Consider the following 21,417-nt stretch of genomic DNA (forward strand, 5'->3'; position numbering starts at 1 on the left):
GTAGAGTGTACAGTTTTGGTCCTCTCAATTGCTCTGGAAAAGATGATGGCAAGCTAGCTGCTTGAACTGCTGCAGTCTTTTGGGGTGCTGTTAGGAGTTTGAGGATTTTGCCCCAATGATAGTGAAGAAATGGTGATAAGGTTCCAAGCCAAAAATGTGCATGGCTTGGAGGGGAAAATGAAGATGATGGTGCTCCCAAGCATCTATTGCTGCTGCCCTTCTAGGTGGTAGAGATTATGGAATTGGACGGCATTGTCAGAGGATCCTTGGTGCCTCTTTTAGTTGGTAGACAGCTTTGCCACGGTGTTTGGTGGTTAAGGGACTGAATATTGAAGATGGTGGATAGGATGGTTTGTCCTGGATGATGCCAAGCTTTGGGTGTTGTTGCAACTGCACTAAACCTGGCATGTGGAGAGCATTTCATCACATTCCTGATTTGTGCCTAACAATTGGAAGTCAGATTTTGAGAAGTCAGAGGTGAGTTATACACTGCAGAATTCCTATCCTCTTTGCCACAGCTCCTTATTGTATTCACAGTTAAATGGCGCCTTAATGTTACAGGCAGTCATTCTCATCTCATCTCAAGAGTTAGCCATATTTGCACTGAGGCTGCAATGAGGTCCTGGCACTCAGTGCCTCTGGCAGGACCTAAACTGAGTACCAGTGAGCAGCATATTCCTTGTTGGCAAACCTTTAAATTATTTTGCTGATGATTGAGAATAATCTTACAGGACGGTGATTGGCTGGATTGGATTTATCCTGTTTTTTGTACACAGGACAGAATAGCCATTTTCAGATGAATACAAGTGTTGTAACTGTATTCAAACAGCCTGGCTAAAGGTTCTGGAACATAAGTGATCATCTGAATGCCGAATGATGTCATGACCCATTACCTTTGCCGTATCCAGTGTTTTCAGCTGTTTCTTGATATCACATGGAGTGAATCAACTTGGTTGAAGACTGGCATCTGTGATATTGATGACCTCAGTCAGTTGTCAGTATTGTAAATCAATAGTAGATGTGTTTAATTTATATCGTATATCTATCTCCAGTGTCTGAAAATACTTATGAGCATCTCATATAAATACAGTGCGCAATGTAACTGACATCCACTGTTTGATCTGTCTAAGGCACAAATCACACTAACTGCTCTGATAAATCTGAAAAGCAGCAAGTAGTAATAAACTGTAGTTGCATCCACAGTATTAAATCATTATGATAACAATTACAATTTCAGAGAAAATCATTTCAGTTTTATTCAATGTAATTTTATTCAGCATTTTTTAAATGATAAATCATTAATCATGGATCAGAAAGCTCCACAGGGTCAGGAAGGAGAGATGACATCCAAAGTAAGATACAGCTTGAGTATATATTTTGAGAAATTTGGAGGCAATGGGAGGGATTCAGTGTAAGGAGGAAGTAGTGCACTTTGCTTGCTATTTTGTGGCTCATAGTTGTGAGGTTTGTTTTAATAAGATAAATCGAACCCTCGGAACAACACAAAAAAGTGATGTCAGAAGTAAACTGTAAGTTGCTGATTGCTACTAATTTGACTATCATTTATAGGTTTGAAGGTAAATAGGGGAAATATTTACAGGCTACAAACTAAAATACCAGTATGAGTAGTTGGAAATACATGGTAAAATTGGGCAGAGTCAGCATAGCTTCATCAAGGGGAAGTAATACCTGAAAATCTTTTAAAATTCTTTGAGCAGATAATGAGAAAGTTAGACAAAACAGAACCAGTGGTCATGATGTATTTAGATTTCCAAAAGGCCTTTGACAAGGCTAGGAGAGTGGGCAAAGAAGTGGCAGATGGAGCACAATGTGGCAAATTGCGAGGTTATGGATTTTGGTAGGAGGAATAGAGATGTAGACTATTTTCTAAACAGGGAAAAGCTTTGGAAATCTAAAGTGTAAAGGGACTTGAGAGTCCTAGTCAAGGATACTCTGTAGGTTAACATGCAAGTTCAGTTGGCAGATAGGAAAGGGAGATAGAATACAAGAGCAGGAATATACGCTGAGGCTGTATAAAGCTCTGATTAGACTGCATCTGAAATTTTGCAAGTAGTTTTGTGCCCTGTATCTAAGGAAAGATGTGCTAGCATTGGATGGGGTCAGAAGAGGTTTACAAGAATGATCCCAGGGATTAAGGGCTTATAATAGGAGGAGCATTTGAGCACTCCGGGTCTGTACTCGATGGAGCTTAAAAGGACAGTGTTGGGTGTGAACAGGGAAGGGGAATTCTGATTGAAACTTACAGAATACTGAGAGGTCTGGAGAGAGTGGACGTGGAGAAGATATTTCCACTAGTAGATAGGCTAGGGTCCAAGAGCACTGCTTCAGAATGAAGGGATGACCCTGTAAAACTGAGATGAGGAGGAATTTCTTCAGAGTGTGGTTAACCTATGGAACTCATCACTGCAGAGGTTTGAGGAGAGCGAGTCACTGAGTGTATTTGAGAGCGCGAGTCACTGACTGTATTTGAGACAGCGATAGATAGGTTCTTGATTATTAAGGGGATCAGAGATTATAAGAAGAAGGCAGGAAATAGGGTTGAGAAACATATCAACCATGATCAAATGGCAGAGCAGACTCAATAGGCTAAATGACCTAATTCTGCTCTTATATCTTATGTTCTTATCTCATGAACTTCTTACAGAATCACAGAATTGTTATGGTGCAAAAAGATATTCATTGTGTTTACATTGGCTCTCTGGATGAGCATTATTACTTAATACCATTCTGCTGCCTTTTCTCCATAACCCTGAATATTGTTTTATTTAAATTATTATCAGATGCTCTCTGAAATAGCTCAATAGAACCTCCCTCCACCACATTTCCATCACTGTAATCCAGATCCTAATCACTCGCTGTGTGAAAAAGATATTTTCTCAGTTCATATTTGCTTCTTTTGAAAATCAGCTTACATTTACGACCTATCATTCTCAATCCTTTCATGGGAGGGAATAATTTCTTCCTATCTACCCTATCCCGTCCCCTCATGATTTAGAACGCTCTTAGCCTTTTCCCTCCATGGAGAACAGTTCCAACTCTCCCAATCTGTCCTTGTAACTGAAATTTCTAATTCTTGGAACCATTTTCGTAAACCTCTTCTGCACTTTCTCCAATGTGTTCACATCCTTTCTAAAGTGCGGTGCCCAGAACTGCACACAACACTCTCAGTGAGACCTAACTCATGTCTTATACAAGTCCAGCATTATCTGCTTACCTCTGTACTCAATGCTCTTAACTAAGAAAGGTGGGAGAGAGAAAGCAGGAAATTATAGACCAGTTAGTCTGACCTCAGTGGTGGGAAAGATGCTGGAGTCTATTATAAAGGATGAAATTACCACACATCTGGATAGTAGTAACAGGATGGGTCAGAGTCAGCATGGATTTATGAAGGGGAAATCATGCTTGACTAATCTTCTGGAATTTTTTGAGGATGTAACTCTGAAGATGGACGAGGGAGATCCAGTAGATGTAGTGTACCTGGACTTTCAGAAAGCTTTTGATAAAGTCCCACATAGGAGATTAGTGAGCAAAATTAGCGTGCATGGTATTGGGAGCAAATTACTAACTTGGATTGAAAGTTGGTTGGCTGATAGGAAACAAAGAGTAGTGATAACCAGCTCCATTTCAGAAGGACAGGCAGTGACCAGTGGGATACCGCAGGGATCAGTGCTGGGATTGCAGCTTTTTACAATATATGTTAATGATATAGAAGATAGTATTAGTAATAACATTAGCAAATTTGCTGATGATACTAAGCTGGGTGGCAGGGTGAAATGTGAGGAGGATGTTAGGAGATTACAGGGTGACCTGGACAGATTAGGTGAGTGGTCAGATGCATGGCAGATGCAGTTTAATGTGGATAAATGTATGGTTATCCACTTTGGTGGCAAGAACAGGAAGGCAGATTACAACCTAAATGAAATCAATTTAGATAAAGGGGCAGTACAAAGAGATCTGGGTGTTTTGTACACCAGTCAATGAAGGTAAGCATGCAGGTACAGCAGGTAGTGAAAAAGGCTAATAGTATGTTGGTCTTCATAACAAGAGGGATTGAGTATAGAAGCAAAGAGGTTCTTCTGCAGCTGTACAGGGCCCTGGTGAGACCACACCTCGAGTACTGTGTGCAGTTCTGGTCTCCAAATTTGAGGAAAGACATTCTGGCTATTGAGGGAGTGCAGCGTAGGTTTGCGAGGTCAATTCCTGGAATGGCGGGATTACCTTACACTGAAAGACTGAAACGACTGGGCTTGTATACCCTTGAGTTTAGAAGACTGAAAGGGGATCTGATTGAGACATAAGATTATTAAAGGATTGGACACTCTGGAGGCAGGAAACATGTTTCCGCTGATGGGTGAGTCCCGAACCAGAAGACACAGCTTAAAAATACGGGGAAGACCATTTAGGACAGAGATGAGGAGAAACGTCTTCACCCAGAGAGTGGTGGCTGTGTGGAATGTTCTGCCTCAGAGGGCAGTGGAGGCCCAGTCTCTGGATTCATTTAAGAAAGAGTTGGATAGAGTTCTCAAGGATAGTGGAATCAAGGGTTATGGAGATAAGGCAGGAACAGGATACTGATTAAGGATGATCAGCCATGATCATATTGAATGGTGGTGCAGGCTCGAAGGGCAGAATGGCCTACTCCTGCACCTATTGTCTAATAGGTTCAGGATACTGTATGCTATTTTAAACTGCTCACGCTATCTCTAGAGTGACTATCTCTTGTTTGGGTTTGTTTCCGAGGAATCGACGACTGTGTTTATTGGGTACCCGGTTTTCCTGAAAATATTGCACAAATAGTTTTCTTCTGATTTTTGTAGTTCTTGGATGCTGTAGTGTGATGTAGCTTGTTGAAATAATGTTAACAAAAACAGGTACCCAATAAACATAACCCACCGATTCCTCAGAAACAAACCCAAACAAGTGGACAAAACATAACCAAAAACTATCGCTACATCAAAGACGTATCAGAAATGACTTCCAGGCTACTCAGATTCCTTGGCATCATGGTAGCCCACAAAACTACCAACACATTTAAACAGCGAATAAAGAACTTAAAGGATCCATTAGATACCACCAGCAAAACTAATATTATTTACAAGATACCATGCAAGAACTGTAAAAAACACTACATTGGACAAACTAGCAGGAAACTTGCCACCAGGACACATGGACACCAAATGGCCACCAAAAGACATGACCACTCACACTAGTTTTCATTTATACAGACAAAGGAGGACACCACTTTAATTGGGACAACACACGCATCCTAGGACAGGCGAAACAAAGACACGCACGAGAATTCTTCGAGGTATGGCATTCTAACCAGAACTCCATCAATCAATATATCGACTTAGATCGATCTACCTTTCCTTGAAAAAAAAGAACCAGAAATGACATCACCCACCTTAAGAAACCAAGACCTATAAATAGAGAGGCGGGACATATTACCAGTGCTTCACCAGAGACTGTCACTGATGATGTTACCTAGTATGGTGATGAAATGTCTGAAAACAAACCTTCAAGCTCAGTGAGCTAACTTACAGGCTTATCATCAACTTGAGCTACAAATCTTCTCAAAAATCACGAAGGCAGTATATAAACTTAATGCTTTCTTCTGTCTCATTTTTGGATTAAAAATTTCTAGTAAAATATCAGCGAGCCCATTAACAATAGAAACTTCCTAAGTAAATATGTCACACCATAATTACACAAACATAACACCAGGTGGCTGTGGAGTAATTTCTGAACTGGTTTTCATAGAGTCATATATCACAGAAACAGACCCTTCAATCCAATTCATCTATGCCGACCAGACATCCCAATTTGACCTAATCCCATTTGCCTGCACTTGGCCCATATCCCTCTAAACCTTTCCCATTCATATACTCATCCAGATGCCTTTTAAATGTTGTAATTGTACTAGCCTCCACCACTTCCTCTGGCAGCTCATTCCATACAAGCACCACCCTCTGTGTGAAAATGTTACCCCTCAGGTTCTTTTAAAATCTTTCCCCTCTCACTTTAAGCCTATGCCCTTTAGTTTTGAACTCCCCCACCCTATGAAAAAGAGCTTGGCTATTCACCCTATCCATGCCTCTCATGATTTTATAAACCTCTTTAAGGCCACCCCTCAGCCTCTGACATTCCAGGGAAACAGTCCCACAGCCTAAAAAGCCTCTCCTGTAACACAAGCCCTTCAGTCCTGGCAATATCCTTGTAAATCTCTTTTGTACACTCTCAAGTTTAACAACAGCCTTTCCACAGAAGACCGACCAGAACTGTGCACAGTATTCGAAAAGTGGCCTCAGTTTCACTTGTGACAGCATCTTTCATTTTAAGGAAACTATCAAAATGGTATATATTGTATTTTACAGCAGACCTTTTAACTTCATTTTATTTGTAGCTTTTCAACCATAAAATATTAATTTTAATTTATTAAATTCTTCATTAGAATTTTTATTTTCAAAATCATTTCATTTTGATGGCTCTCAAATTCCACTGCTCATCTCTATGGCCTTCTCTCTCTCTATTTGTTAAGTGGTGCCCTCAAAATTAAACAAAATTCACTTTTCCTTAGCACTTAAATGTCATTTTAAGTAGCTACGACAACTGAAACATTTTCTGATTTTACTTATACTCCTTTTCGTTTGCTTTCTGAGAATCTCCTTAGACTTCATGTTTTCACTTTTGGCCTCATTCAGCAATCATATTTGCTAAGTGTCATTTTTACTGATTGGTGTTCCACATTGGTTCTCAAAAACTGGGAGGCAGAATTTCTACTAGTTTGATTCCTGACAATTGAAAGACTGAAGGGAGCTGACTATTTCATACAGTACAAAAGAAAGCTGTCATTATGCTGGAAGAACGAGTTATCCCTAGATTGTAAGCACAAAAATGCATCCATAAATAGCTGTATAAATCTTGGCACTTTAAGTGCAAACTATGTCCGCAAGGTGCTGACAAGAGCACAACATCAAAGAGACAAGTTTGAATTGGACCTCAACTAATATGCTTATTTTAACTATCCTTCAGGGAATGTTTGCTGGACTCAGCTAAGCTGTTAAGGGATAAAGAATGCTTGATGAAGAAAAAGAAGTTGGAATACTTCCCCTTGAGTGGCATGCAAGCTCAATTCATAAGGAATCAAAGTTGGATTCTATAAAGAGTTATGTAAGCCTCACTGTCCATTTTTATAGAAAAATCTAGAAAGAGGCTGATTGTTGTGTGCTAGGAAAATATACTTTCTGTCTCAGTTAACCAAATATGCAAGAAATCATATGCAAATTGTAATTTTTAAATTGTGTTATCTTTCTGCAACAATACACAGGCCTATGGAACTCTTTTTAAAAGTTAGCAATAGAATGTCTATTGTGGCATAAATACCTGGGGTTTAGTGGCATTAATTGCTTCCTGAAGTGTCTGAACAAGTTACTTTTATGGGAGCTGACTCTCACTGTTTAATTTAAATCTACTTGAATATAAGCACAGGCACAATGTAAAATGAAATCCACCTGCAACGTGGACCAGCTAATGGTCTCTTTCACATTTGTATACTTTCAACCTTTATGGCAATGGAATCAACTAATAATAAACGGCACAAAGTTTAGTTTGAGATTTCAAGTTGCATTATAGTGAAACATTTAACAACAGATGAGATTGGGTTCATTTTATTCAATCAGCACAACTTATATTTACATAATAATGCAAAATAATTTAGATCAATCCCACTGAATAGAATAAACAATGCAATGCTGGAGAAACTCAGTGCATCTGGTAACATGTATCAAGAAAGAAAAACAAGAGTTAACATTTTGAATCCAATATAACTCTTCTTCAGTACGGATGAGATGGGTGGAATGTGATGATATTTATATTTTCGAAAAAGATGGGGAGAAACAAGTGGAAAAGAAGTGAAGGTCAGGGAAGGTCAGATGGCGAGAGTTCTCTACAACCATTAACACATTCTTCTGATTTTTTTGTTCTGTGATACCTATGGCCTCTATTTTCTATCAGTTCCTGATTTTCCCTTCTGTTCCATTTTCTCCTTTTCACTTTTTTCTAACATAAAACACCTCACTTTTCCATCTCTCTCTTCAGTTCCTAGCAAGAGTCATATTGGACTTGAATAGTTAACTCTATTTGTGTCTTCAAATATACTGTCAGATCTGCAGAATTTCTCCAGACCTTCTTGTTTTCATTGTAGATTTCTATCATTTGCACTATGTTGCTATTGTCCTACTAAGGTAGAGTTCTTTTTTTGCCATGACTTAAACAGAATGGTCCCTCGAAATCCTGGACAGAATCATTGCTCCTCCAGTTATGTCTTCCAAGAGGGCCTGGGCAAAATCTCATTTCCAAAGATTCAACTCAGATTTTGATCTCTGTTTTGATCTCTGTTATTGATCTCTAACATTATACAAGGCTGCCCCTTAGTTTAGAAATTATTGAGATCAGATGGGAATTCACATCAGTTTGGGAAGTTACAAAGCTAAACCCAGAAAGGGTGAGAAGGAAGATGTAGATCAGATAAAGAACTACCAAGTTGCTTCTTTATGAATATCAAAGATGCCAAAGCAGAAATTTCAGTAGCCCAGTAAATATTCAGTCTTTGTATGACGTACAGCAAATTTATCTCATTCACAAAAGAAGTAAGATCCATTCAGTAGATAATAATGCTCATTTGATTGCAAGCTTTTGAAAATGTTAACTCGGTCATTGTTCAACACTAAAATTCAGCGTTGCCTTAGAAGGAAGGAACACTAATTTTACAATGCAGGAATGTGTTGCATTATTTTTACACATTGAATGTACATCAAAATAAAATAAATTTTGAAAGAAATAAAGGTTGCTTTTTACCAGCTGTAAAACTGGCAAAACCTCACAATTGAAAGCTATGGAGGATTATCACTTTAGATATTATGATTAGATAATAGCACAATGTTGAATTAGAAATAAAATTTGTTAGCTTTTTCAAAGAAGTTCATATTTTATGATTATTGAAATCAAACAGTGTTTCCTATAAATATATTTTCTCACCATATCATTACAAAATCATTAATACATTGTTCATTACTTCAATTTGAAAATGTGGTGATCAGGCATAAGTGTAGAGGCTTTTAAGTATTGCCAACAGAATTCAAATGTCTGTTTTTATATCTAATTCTGGGCTCTGCGCACAGCTTTTAATCAATGTATTATACATCGAATTGATAATCTTAACTCCTAATTATTCAAATACATTAAATATTCATAGATAACAGAACAAATTTTTACATTTTCTTGACTTTCTTCTCCACTAATTATTATGCCTGGAAGCTTTTCAGAGGAGAAGCAGCCATCAGCTTGACTGAACTTGACAAGCTGGCACGGCCCAATTACACTGCTGCTCCAAAGAGCTTTGATGTAGTGGAAACGAAAAGAGATAGGGGCAAATTGTACAGCACATTATGTTAATGACTTGATTTAATACAAGCACTAAACTTTATGTAGACTGTTAAGGAAGATGCTAACACTAATTACGCCACTTTGGTGAGGAAAGGAGGGGACAAGCATTTCATTCTGACAAAGTGCAGCTCATAAATGTTGTAAATGAAATGAAGTAATCTGTGTTTAATTATACATCACAGGCAGCAAAAAAGAGACAGGACCTACAGTAAAGCATGGTCTAGAAGACCTGTTGGATTTATTTTTCGATTAAAATATCCAAAAAAATTGCTTTGAAGTGTGGTATACTATTGGTATAATATTGCAATTGGTAAGCCACTTTAATTACAGCACTTGACATGAAAACATACATGCATTTGAAACACAATTCAGTACGTACTGTGAATTACTAATTAATTGCAGATCTGCTGAGTTATTGTTTAATTACATCTGCTGGGTTCGCCACCTTAAGCATTCTGGAAATTTATATTTTTCATTATCTTACAGTCAACAGGAGAACATGGTTTTTAATCCTATAATTACACTTACTATCTGGCAGTATTTCGACTTGCAGTCTTCCACCCTCAAGTTCACAAATGAGTCTGTTAAAGGTAGTTAGTTTTTCTTACGATATTACATCTTTAGCGTTTGTCTCAGTTCTATACACATTAAAATTGCTGAGTGAACTTAAAGTCAAGTTAAATAAGTGTTACTTACCATTCCTAAAATAAAAATTACACATATGTAATTTTCTATCATATTACAGATGGATTAAGACTTTGGAATTGCAAGCATATTTCAGATTCCTATTCAACATAATATGCAATGTGGGTACTTTGCTAAGAAGTTAGTCTTTCGTCACTTTAAAATGTCATAAATTTTGATTCTTTAGTGCACTGAACATGTAATTAAATATTCTATGGATTCTTCTAGTTAAAAAGGCATCTGTGCCACTATTTGAAATTGGTGGTGACATTTTTACACCCCTCTGGAGACAACGAAGTAGACTGACAGCCAATCACCCATGGGCAATTGCTTAGTGTAGCTGGTCACATAATGAGATGTCAGACTTAGTTTATTTAAGGACTGGATGGGGATTGAAAGCCAATCAGGAATGGTTATTGACTAATGTAGCGGTTATATTACTTAATGCTAGAAATGCAGAACATGCAAGAGAAGAGAACATCGAAAAAGATTCATGCAAATGACCTTCTGCACTTAGCCTTGATAAATGAATCAATCAGATGTTTGCAATAAAGACAACAAGCTGAGGTAGAGATATCCTCCATAACTGGTAGCTCTCAACAAACCATTAATATATACAGAAAGTATTAGAAGTTATCTTTTGAAAAAACCTTTTCAATGATACTTCTCCAATTCAGGTTTGAAATGTAGCACTTCTGAGGTAAAATATTCCTTTCAGCTTTCATCTAGTACAGACCTGCAAGGCTGTAGAGAGAAGCTTATATACATTATCAACTGGACTGTAAGAAAATTTAGTCGGAATTTGCCTACTTTACAAAATGAAAATCTCAAATTTAAACTTAAAATTTTCTTTGAAAAATGTAAACACTCATTTAGTTAATCTTCCAAAATAAGCCAGCATATCTAAAAGAATTAAACCACGTTTACACAAGCAACAACACAGTGAGAACTAAAAATATTCAGATTTTGTGTTGATAGCTGTGATTGGTAAATGACAGGCTTCAGTTTCTCCATTAGTATTAATTCAACTTCTTGATTTAACACAGATCGATGAAGCTCAGAAATGTCACTGCAAAATTAGGTGTATAAAATGTTTTGAGATTGCATAATAATTGCAAGACTGGGTAGGAGTTCCCTTCCACTTGGAAAGCAGGTACCAAATGTTGAACAAAAGGAGTATGCTAACAATGGATACACAGCCATTTGAATCAACTTTGCTGATTCTGTTTGCCTTGCATCTTCTTTCTCATTTTTTTCCCCTTCCATCTCTCATTTTATGTCATTCCACTTTTGTTCCTTTTCTCCACTAACTGTATCCCTTGATCAGCAATAAAGGTTAATAATCTGGTGTTAAAAGAATAATACTCTCTCTGTCCTAAACATTATATTGCCTTGCATTAAAACTGTTTTCTATAGATCACATAATCAAATTTCAAACATTTAACGGAATAGACTAACCTGCTTTATGTGTGTTGACAGCCGGCCTGGGACAATACAATCATCACTGTCTGTTATTGATTCCTCAACATCATCATCAACTGGGAAAGAAATAAATTCAATGCTAAAAACAATAGACTAATATTCTTTTACAAATTTATAGTTGGAACATATGGCCACACAATATTGTGATAAAAATGATGAAGTAATCAAATAACTTCATAAAAGTTGTGATAAACATTAATAGTTGTAGGTCTATGACTGTATATTTAAAGAAAATAATTTAGTTACATGGATGACTGCTAAGTATCTCAGTAAATTACATTAAACTTACAAATTATTTGTTTAGGTCTTGCATATTGTCCTACAATATGTGCCCAAGATTAGAGCTTTATCAGATACCAGCTTTCATTTCATCTTATGATACGACTGCACAGAGGTAAAAACAATAACCAATAGATATGAAGTACAGACTGAAACACAGTCATAGTAAGCTATTACTTTACCTGCTTTTGAGGCAACTAAATTAACATGAAATAATAAAACTGTTCCATAACTAAGAAAATAAATATAGTACTATTGATAACAATTCTCACTCTAGCAGAACAGAAATAATGCTGAACATCACTGGAGAAATAGAGAATCAATTGAAAGGTTCTGAAGAAAATCAGTCTAGTTTCTATCTAAGCTTTACAGTAGCCTTTTTTTTCAGTCACTGCAAAGGACCCTCCATTGAAAAAGTCAATAGACCATAGTACCTGGCAGAATGAATAGTCTGTTTATATATGTGCCATTTTCACATCAGAATTTTAAAAATTCTTCATCATTCACAAAATACAGCCAAAACAATCAGCATGTCGACCATCTTTAATTGCTGGAAATTTGATTCCAACGAGTGGCTTGCATGGTCACTTTTAACAGTTAACATTGATATGGGACTAAAGTCAGTTTTTGGCGACAATGGTTCAAAATGGCAAGTTTTGCTTCCTTGAAGGATGAGGGAGGGTATAAAATTATGAGAAAGCAGCAATCATTTGCTCAAAAACGTTCTTCCGTTACAACAAATTATTACTTGTACAAGGTTTTGCTGCATCTGGTTTAGCATGCTATCATTATTTACCTGGCATCAAAGTTTCTTTGGGCAAAAAGTCTTTATTTTCTTTGTCTGTCCACATACTATTGATGTTTTAAGTTGACAAGACACCAGGATTGGATGAGATGCACCCAAGGATATTGAAGGAAGTGAGAGTGGAAATTTCAGGGGCACTGGCCACAATCTTTCAGTCTTCCCTCGAGTTCGGGGAGGTGCCAGAGGTCTGGAGAATTGCAAACATTATAGCCTTCTTCCAGAAAGTTTGTAAGGACAAGCCCATCAACTACAGACCGTTCAGTTTAAGTGGTTCGTGAGCTTCCAGAAACAATGATTTGAGATACAATAAATTGTAATATGGAATAAGCTGAGTTGATTAGGAAAAGCCATTTCTAAAAAAGAAATCATGTTAACGAACCTGCTGGAAATTTTTGAAGAGATAACAAAAGCCTTGATATGGGTAATGTTATCGATGTGGTGTTCCTGAACTTTGAGATGATATGCTGCCACATAGCAGACTTGAGGAAAGTTATAGATCATGGAATAAAAGAGTCAATAACAATGTGGATACAAAATTGGCTGAGTGATTGGAAATGGACACTAATGGTCAATGGATATTTTTCAGGCTGGAGGAAAGTTTGTAGTAGAGTTACCCAGGCATTGGTATTGGGAGTCTTGCTTTCCCTGATATACATATTAATGATCTTGATCTTGGTGTATAGGGGAAAATTTCAAAGTTTTCAGATGATACAAAACTTGGTTCAATTGTCAACTGTGAGGAGGACAGTGTAGAACTCTATAAATATACAGGCAAGTTGATGGAGTGTGCACACAGATGGCAGATGTATTTCAATGTAGGGAAGTGATTTTGGTAGAAAGAACATTGAAAGGCAAGATAAAAAAGTGTCTCAATTCTAAGGGAGTGCAGAAGTAGTAGGAGCTGGGTATATATGTGCACAGATCATTGAAAATGGCAGGAGAGGGAGAGAGAGGATAAGTGAAGCTTTCAGCATGCTTGCCTTAATTAATAGGGTCACTGAGTACAAGAGAAAACAGGTGCTGTTGAACTTATGTAAGACATTTGTTTGACCTCAGCTGGAGTACTGTGTACTATTCTGGGCAGTAAATCATAGAAAGCATATGAATGCATTGGAGAGGGTGCAGAAGCAGATTATAAGAATAGTTCCATGATGAAAAACTTCAGGATAGATTGAAGAACTTAGGACTGTTTGCTGTGGAGAGAAGAAAGCTGAGAAGAGATGTGACAGAGGCTTTCAAAATTATGAGTGGGCTGGACAGAGTAGATAGGGAGAAACTGTTCCTGCTTGTAAAAGGGATAACAAAAAAATAGAGGGCACCAATTTAAAGTGATCTGCAAAAAAAACCCAAGGATGAATTGAGTAAAAACATTTTCATTCAATGAGTAATTGGAATATGAAATGCACTGCTGGTGGTCTGGTGGAGGCAGGTTCAATTGAGGCATTCAAGAAAACATTGGATGATTATTTGGATAAAAATAATGTGCAAGGGTATGGGTGATAAGGCAGGAGATTAGCACAAGGTAATGCTCTTTATTTAATGAGCTCATGCAGGCACGATGAACTGAATATCCTCCTTCTGTGACATAACATTTCCGTAATTCTTCTATGATACAATGCACTTACGAGACAACACCAATAAATTAAAGATACCAACCTTGGCCAGGCTCTGTATCATCTAGTTTTTCAGTTATTCCAGAAATAGTGGAAGTCAGCTCTGCAGAGAAATCTGAGCTCTCCTCATCATTCTCCAATCCCTGTGCATTTTCCAACTCTGCGTCTGTGACAATCTGTGTCTTTAAAACATTATTTAATACTTATTTTAGAATAATATGTAGCTAACACCACTAAATGTGTACAGTGTTTGCAAAATTCAAGATAAAATTGTATACCAATTTGAAATGCAACATAGAACTTGATCATTACTTAGTTGATACAATGGGCAGCACGGTGCCTCAGTGATTAGCACTGCTGCCTCACAGCACCAGGGTCCCAGGTTCGATTCCAGCCTCGGGTGACTATCTGTGTGGAATTTGCGCATTCTTCCTGTGTCTGTGTGTGTTTCCTCCCAAAGTCCAAAGATGTGCAGATCAGGTAAATTGGCCATGCTAAATAGTGTTAGGTGCATTAGTCAGAGGGAAATGGGTCCGGGTGGGTTATTCTTCGGAGGAGCGGTGTGGACTGGTTGGGCCGAAGGGCCTGTTTCCACACTGTAGGGAATCGAATAAGATGGAATTTTCCACTCCTCAGTGTGGCAGGGGTAATGGAGAGAATGAAAAATGAATCAGAATCTCAACGTTGATTAAAACGTTTTTTGATTTTTCCTTTAAACTTTTACTGGCAAATTCAGAATCTCAGAAACTGAGTAGCAATATCTTATTTCCAAACATTTGCACCTAAGTTTTGGCGTAATTTGTATCATTTCTATGTCACTTCCACTTTTCTCCTTTCTTGTAATGGCAAACTACCAACCTTATCACATCATGATAACTATTCTTGGACCAACTCAGGGAACATTTTGGCCCTTCAACACATTAGAGCTCAGCAACATCTATGCCTTGCATGCTTCTAACAAGTTGTTTTGCATGCAAGGGTCATACACACATCTCATGCATCTACACAGGATTTATCTTAGGTCTCTTAGCTTGCCTCTTTAACAGGTGATTCATTTTTCTCCTACATGGAGGCTGTCAATCTCTGTGGTTTGCATTGCTTTTTCGTGCAGAGGGAGAGGCAGGCAACTTGTCATGGTGGGGAATGCGAACAGTCAAAAAGGTGGACATATTGCTGTATGGCATTGTTCAATGTCAACATTATGCCTGAAGCATATGCCAGCAGCTGAGACAGTAAGTACACTGTATGTGTTTCAGGTCTCGTCTGAACGTCAAAGGTGAACAGTCGTCAGAGAGGGCAATGGGATTAGTCAGGGGGTACTATCACCATAAATCAGCAGATTTCAATCCAGGGTTTTGACAACTGTCAGTGAGGCGCTTGTCCTCCCAGTGTCTGGGGGATCTACGTCTTTGCAGTGCAGGAATTAGACCACAGTTTGTCAAGCGAGTCAAATGCAAGCAATTGAGAATTACAGGTAGGCTAATCGAGGTTTTGTGGAGATGTTAATCTGGGAACTCGACGGTGGTTCTTTGGTGCTGTTTTGCAAAGCCAACCCTGTGGGTATGCTTGATAGTCTGAGGACTATTGGAGATTTGCAGGGGGGGGGGGGGGGTGGAATGCTTTCTGTAGCTCTTCTTGGTGACTATTATACCATGTGTGGGAGTTTCCATTGCACATCTTCCCCACCTTCAATGACAGTACATTCCTTTTAAAAGCTCATGCACAGAATGAACCTATCATCATGGATTCCATACTCTCATTAACAGTATGGTTATAAGTGTGGTATCAGGCCAGGTCTGAGCACAATCTCTGCACATTGTATTTAGTCTCAGCGTTGTCCACAAGTGCAATGTGTTGGCTGCAGTCATCAATGTCAAAGGTCCCTGATGCCCGAGTCTGTTGCTGTTAAAGATGAGCAATATTTATACCTTCTTTTATCATTGGGATGTCTGAAGAGGTTGACCATCTATCAAATGTGCATACATTCACCGGGTCCAATGCCAAAAATGACACAAGAGTAGATGATTTAAGTGTTCAAGTGAGAATATATTTACAAAAGTGCAAAATCATTGACAATTATTTCAACTGTGTCACCTCTGTGCCCTCAGCATAATTTTGTTTCCTCCCTCTCTCTCAATGTCTAAAGATAGTCCTGATGCCTGCAGGTGGGATAGGAAACCTTGCTTTATATTTGGCCCTTTTGGCCTGGAAGACTTCAGCAGTTGTCCTTAGAGGCATTTGGTCCTAGAGGACAGAGATGTACTGAGAATGGCTTGCCCAGAAGCAGGCTTACCGTCTTTGACTTGGACTTCTGCAGGCTTTGGCAGTACAGGCAGTGGGGAAACGGAGATGTTGGACACCTTTGGGGTCCTGAAAAGAAACCTCTGAGGACATCTGCTTGGCTGCTCCTCCCTGTAGGTGTTACCTGGCACCATCTGGTCTATCTGAGAAGAACAGCAACTGCAGTGAGGACAAGGGCCTTTTCCCCTCTCTTACCATTGATGCAGAGCACATATGGCTAGAGCAATGGAGTGCAGGTCCATGTATATATTCAACCAACACTGATTGAACCTTGGTTTCCATGGCAGTTGTCAATCTCTCCATAGAGAGAGATAGGTGCCTGCATTCTGGAGCCAGAACAATATGAAAACATTGTTGAATTCTTCAGTGCTTTGACCAAGTTTATGTCCGTTCACTTGACAAAGTCATTAGTGACTAAGACCACAGGATTGTTTTGTGCCTGCGGCTAAGCTGTTGTCTGGTCTCCAGTAGTTTTCTGAGTGCCAGAGACTTTGGCATTTCTTTCTCAGCCAACTGTAAAGATGTAGCAGAGATGTACTCATCAGATTGCACTCCTGAGTCTAATCTTGATCATGTACCCAACACGGTGGATGTCTTTGCACTCATGGAAATTGAAGGTATAATTCTTGCCAGTGCATCCTCTTAGGTTGAGTGGCTTCGTCACCAAAAAGGTAGAAAAGAGGGTCTTTGGTGCTGTCTTCTTCCTGGCAGAAGTTGCTGGCTAATACTAGTGCCTTAAAAGTAGAGGTGAGGTAATTTGTTGATTAAGGTGAATCAACTCTTAGGCAGATTAAGAATGAATTAGCACTGGTATTAATGGGAGAACAGCCAACACAGCACAACAAAGCTTCCTGGTTTGGTTGACCATTAAGCTCTCCTGTCCACACATAAGCAGTCCTGCTCTTCTCTGGTCAAACTCAAAAGGATTTAGAAACTGGATGTCCATCTGTTCCTCACTTATCTTGACCTGCTTGGTCCCATTGTGGGCCAGGCTTTCCTGCAATGAGATAAAAGAAGGATTGAGTGAGATGAAAGTGGATGAAAGATTGGTTAGTGGTGATACAAGAGCTGGAGAGGGGGTGAGACGTCCCCATGAGGTGAGTAGAAATACAGAAGGTAGAAAGACATTGTAATTTTGGTGGATGAGGTGGTTGGGTGTCATTGCATGGGCAGGGTATATGCAATAGTGAGAGACTGTAACAATAGTGAGAGCCATGGTAAAATGAGAATATAATGGCAGAGTTAAAGTGGATGGTGGCCCTGAGTGTGAGGTACTGGAAAGATGATGTTGGTACTTAACTTTGTAGCACACAGATAATCATTGATCGTCTGCCTGTGCTGCTGAATGCCCTGTTTAACCTGAGATACTGCACTGACTGAGACTGCTACCTGTGACCTGGCTGGCAATGTCTGGTGACATGGTCTCCTTTGGTGGCCTTCAGGAAGAAGGACACTTCTCCTCTTGAGCACCTTATCAACAAGCACTTCTTGGGCACCTGTCTGCAAAGACGACAGCGGGCTTGGCTTTCTTGCCATGTCATTGGGCTGGAAATGGTGCAGGATCATAGTATCAGAGCCTAGCTTGGAGTTTCTGAGATGGTGTATAATGGGCTTTAAATATGGCACCAATGGTATGAATACAAGAAGGCATTAACACTGGCGTGCACTTCCACCTCTCATGCCACGTAATTCCAGAAGGGCACCTAACAGCCCAGTTGAATAAATAATGAGAGGAAGAATGGAAGATTGCATGAAAAATGTCACTCTGGTCCATGGTTAACTGGTACAGTTGATTCTGCTATAACACATGTTTCTTCAACATGAATTGGCTTTAATGCGATGGAAGAATTTAGACCGTTATTTTTGGAATGCAAACTTTCCTTATCTGTATTGGCTATAATGTGATTCATGTTCCATTAGTTTAAATGATGTGGCTATTGCGCAATTTTCTTATAATGTGAGAGCGCAGGAGAACTGAACTATCACATTATATCAGAACCAACTGTTCAATGTATTTCACTCAAAACACAAACTGAAAATGGGAATATTCTACTCTTGTATTTTCTGCAATAAAACCTACATAAAGGCAACACCATATTAAATGTCCTACTTGTGAGAAAAAGTAATATTTCTGTCATTAAAAAATTAAGTTTTGAAATTACTTTCTCCGTGGATGCTATGGTACAGAAGTATCAGGGTGGCTTTGTACATGAATCACAAAAAATTAGCATGCAGATGCAGAACATTATTAGGAAAGCAAGTCAGGAAGGCCTGTTAAATGATGCAGAATATTGGCAATTCAGCTCTTCAAAGATTGTATGCAGGTTTGGTCTCCTTACTTGCGTTGGATTGGGTTTACTGAAGATTTTTAAAAATTCATTAAGGATATGTGGGTTGCACTGGCTGGGTCAGCATTTATTGCCCATCCCTCACTGCCCTTGATAATGTATTGGTGAACTGCTATTGTGAACTAATGCAATTCATGATGCTGATTCCTGGGATGAAAGTTATTGCCATATGTAAGAACTGTGTCTTTTTTGTGTGTTTTTAAAAACTGGAGACTGAAATGAGAAAGAACTGTTTAAAAATCAGACTTTGAAAGAGTGGCTGGAGGTTTGCAAGCAACTAACCTGATATTCATGGTAGACATTGTAAACAACTGTTTGATCAGGCTGTCATTGAAGTCTGAGTTGCAAACGAAGAGGAACTAAATGGTTCTCTATTTAGATGCAGCTGGGAAGTAACAAGAGGTTGGTTGGCCTGTGGACTAGTGACAGTTATCAATGACAGAGACCTTTTGCTTGCCAACAAGTGTGTGATTGGTTCTTAGGTGAATAAGCAGCTTGTAGCAGAAAAAATGTTAGAGACAGAGAGGAAAAATACAACAAGACCTTGATCAGATATGCCAATGGGCTGAGGAGTGGCAGATGGAGTTAAATTTAGATAAAGGCGAGGTGCTGCATTTTGGAAAAGGAAAGCTTAACAGGACTTATACACTTAATAGTAAAGTCCGAGGGAGTATTGCTGAACAAAGAGACCTTGGAATGCAGGTTCATAGCTCCTTGAAAGTAGAGTCGCAGGTAGATAAGATAGTGAAGAAGACGTTTGGTATGCTTTCCTTTATTGGTCAGAGTATTCAATACAGGAGTTGGGAGGTCATGTTGCGGCTGTACAGGACATTGGTTAGGCCACTTTTAGAATATTGCATGCAATTTTGGTCTCCTTCCCATTGGAAGGATGTTGTGAAACTTGAAAGGGTTCAGAAAAAATTTACAAGGATGTTGCCAGGGTTGGAGGATTTAAGCTATAGGGAGAGGGTGAATAGGCTAGGGCTGTTTACCCTGGACCATTGGAGGCTGAGGGGTGACTTTATAGAGGTTTATAAAATCATGAGGGGCATGGATAGGATAAACAGACAAGGTCTTTTCCCCGGGATGGGGGAGACCATAATTAGAGGGCATTGGTTTAAGGTGAGAGGGGAAAGACATGAAAGAGATCTAAGGGACAACCTTTTCACACAGAGAGTGGTGTGTGTCTGGAATGAACTGCCAGAGGAAGTGGTGGAGACTAGTACAATTGCAATATTTAACAGGCATCTGGATGGGTATATGAATAGGAAGGGTTTGGAGGGATATGGGCCGGGTGCTGGCAGCTGCGACTAGATTGGGTTGGAATATCTGGTCAGCATGGACGAGTTGGGCTGAAGGGTCCGTTTCTATGCTGTACATCTCTGATTCTACAGTCTTATACCAGCCCAGAACCTGCCTGTTCTCTGCAGCCAAAAACTGAGTTTAAATTTGAAGAAAGCAGTAACTTTCCCTGCAGCAGTTGTTGCAATTGTGACTTTTGAATTGATAAATCTGAGGCATGTTTGAAGTGAATCAGTCACTCTGTGCCTCTTACAAATGAATGGAAGCATCCAGAGAAAATCATCTGAAAAACTAGGGGTCTTGCTAGCTGAGGAAGGACCATCTCAACGTTGGAACAGTGAAGCAAAGACCATTGAAATGAATTTCCAGTTCTTCTACCTTGGCCAGTAATTTATTTCACAATGTGTTTGCCTGTGTATGTATGGGGAAGTTTACAAGGAGATTAATGTTTTAGTTAGTTTACATCTGCTTACCTGTGGCTATAGTCTAATTACTAATTCTTGATTAGTGTAGACATCTGGTCCCTGCTTTCTATCAATCTTAGTCTGAAAATCTACATTGGGATACTGGATGTAAAACAATTGTTTTAACATTTAGTTTGACTTGAGGAATAGCAGGGTCCAATTTACAGCACATTTCCTCAATGTGTGGTATAGTGGACAGTGAAGAAGGCTATCTAGTAACGTATTCAGGCAAAAAGAAAAAGGTGGTGTTGTGGCATTGCTGGTTAAAGAGAATTAGCACAATAGTGACAAAAGGATATTAGCTCTGACAACGTGAGTCTGTAACGGTTCAGTTGAGAAATACCAAGGGGCAAAAAGCATTAGTTGGTGTCATATAAATGTCCCCAAACTGCAGTGGTGGTGTTAGGAATGGCACTGTATTGAAAATTAGAGACGCATGTGATAAGGGAATATCAGTGACCATGAGTGATTTTGATAGATTGGGGAGAGTTACTGAAAGGGATGACAATGGATAGGCAATGGCAAACATTCAAGGAATGCATGGAGAACTGCAACAATTTTTATTCCTGTCCAGCACAGAAGCAAAATAGAAAGAAGGCCAATCCATGGATTACAAAGGAAATTAGAGACAATAACCAGTCCAAGGTAGAAGCATACAAATTGGCCCAGAAAAA

The 21,417-nt window shown here is 38.9% G+C and overlaps 1 protein-coding gene across 5 annotated transcripts in view; it reads right to left on the reverse strand.

Annotated features, from left to right (window-relative positions):
• The window catches only part of rpgrip1l (RPGRIP1 like), a 225,810-nt gene that overhangs the window by 64,150 nt on the left and 140,243 nt on the right, over positions 1-21,417 (reverse strand). For all 5 annotated transcript variants that reach the window (XM_043706986.2, XM_043706987.2, XM_087995908.1 and 2 more), the window contains exons 21-22: positions 14,372-14,510; positions 11,608-11,687 (exon numbers count right to left, since the gene is read on the reverse strand). In XM_043706986.2, coding sequence (XP_043562921.2) covers positions 11,608-11,687; positions 14,372-14,510 — 219 coding nt within the window. The remainder of the gene's footprint in view (positions 1-11,607; positions 11,688-14,371; positions 14,511-21,417) is intronic.

This window comes from Chiloscyllium plagiosum, unplaced genomic scaffold, assembly GCF_037043375.1.
Source record: "Chiloscyllium plagiosum isolate Xiang-an unplaced genomic scaffold, Cpla_swu_hap1 HiC_scaffold_17, whole genome shotgun sequence".
Classification (NCBI taxonomy): Eukaryota; Metazoa; Chordata; class Chondrichthyes; order Orectolobiformes; family Hemiscylliidae; genus Chiloscyllium; species Chiloscyllium plagiosum.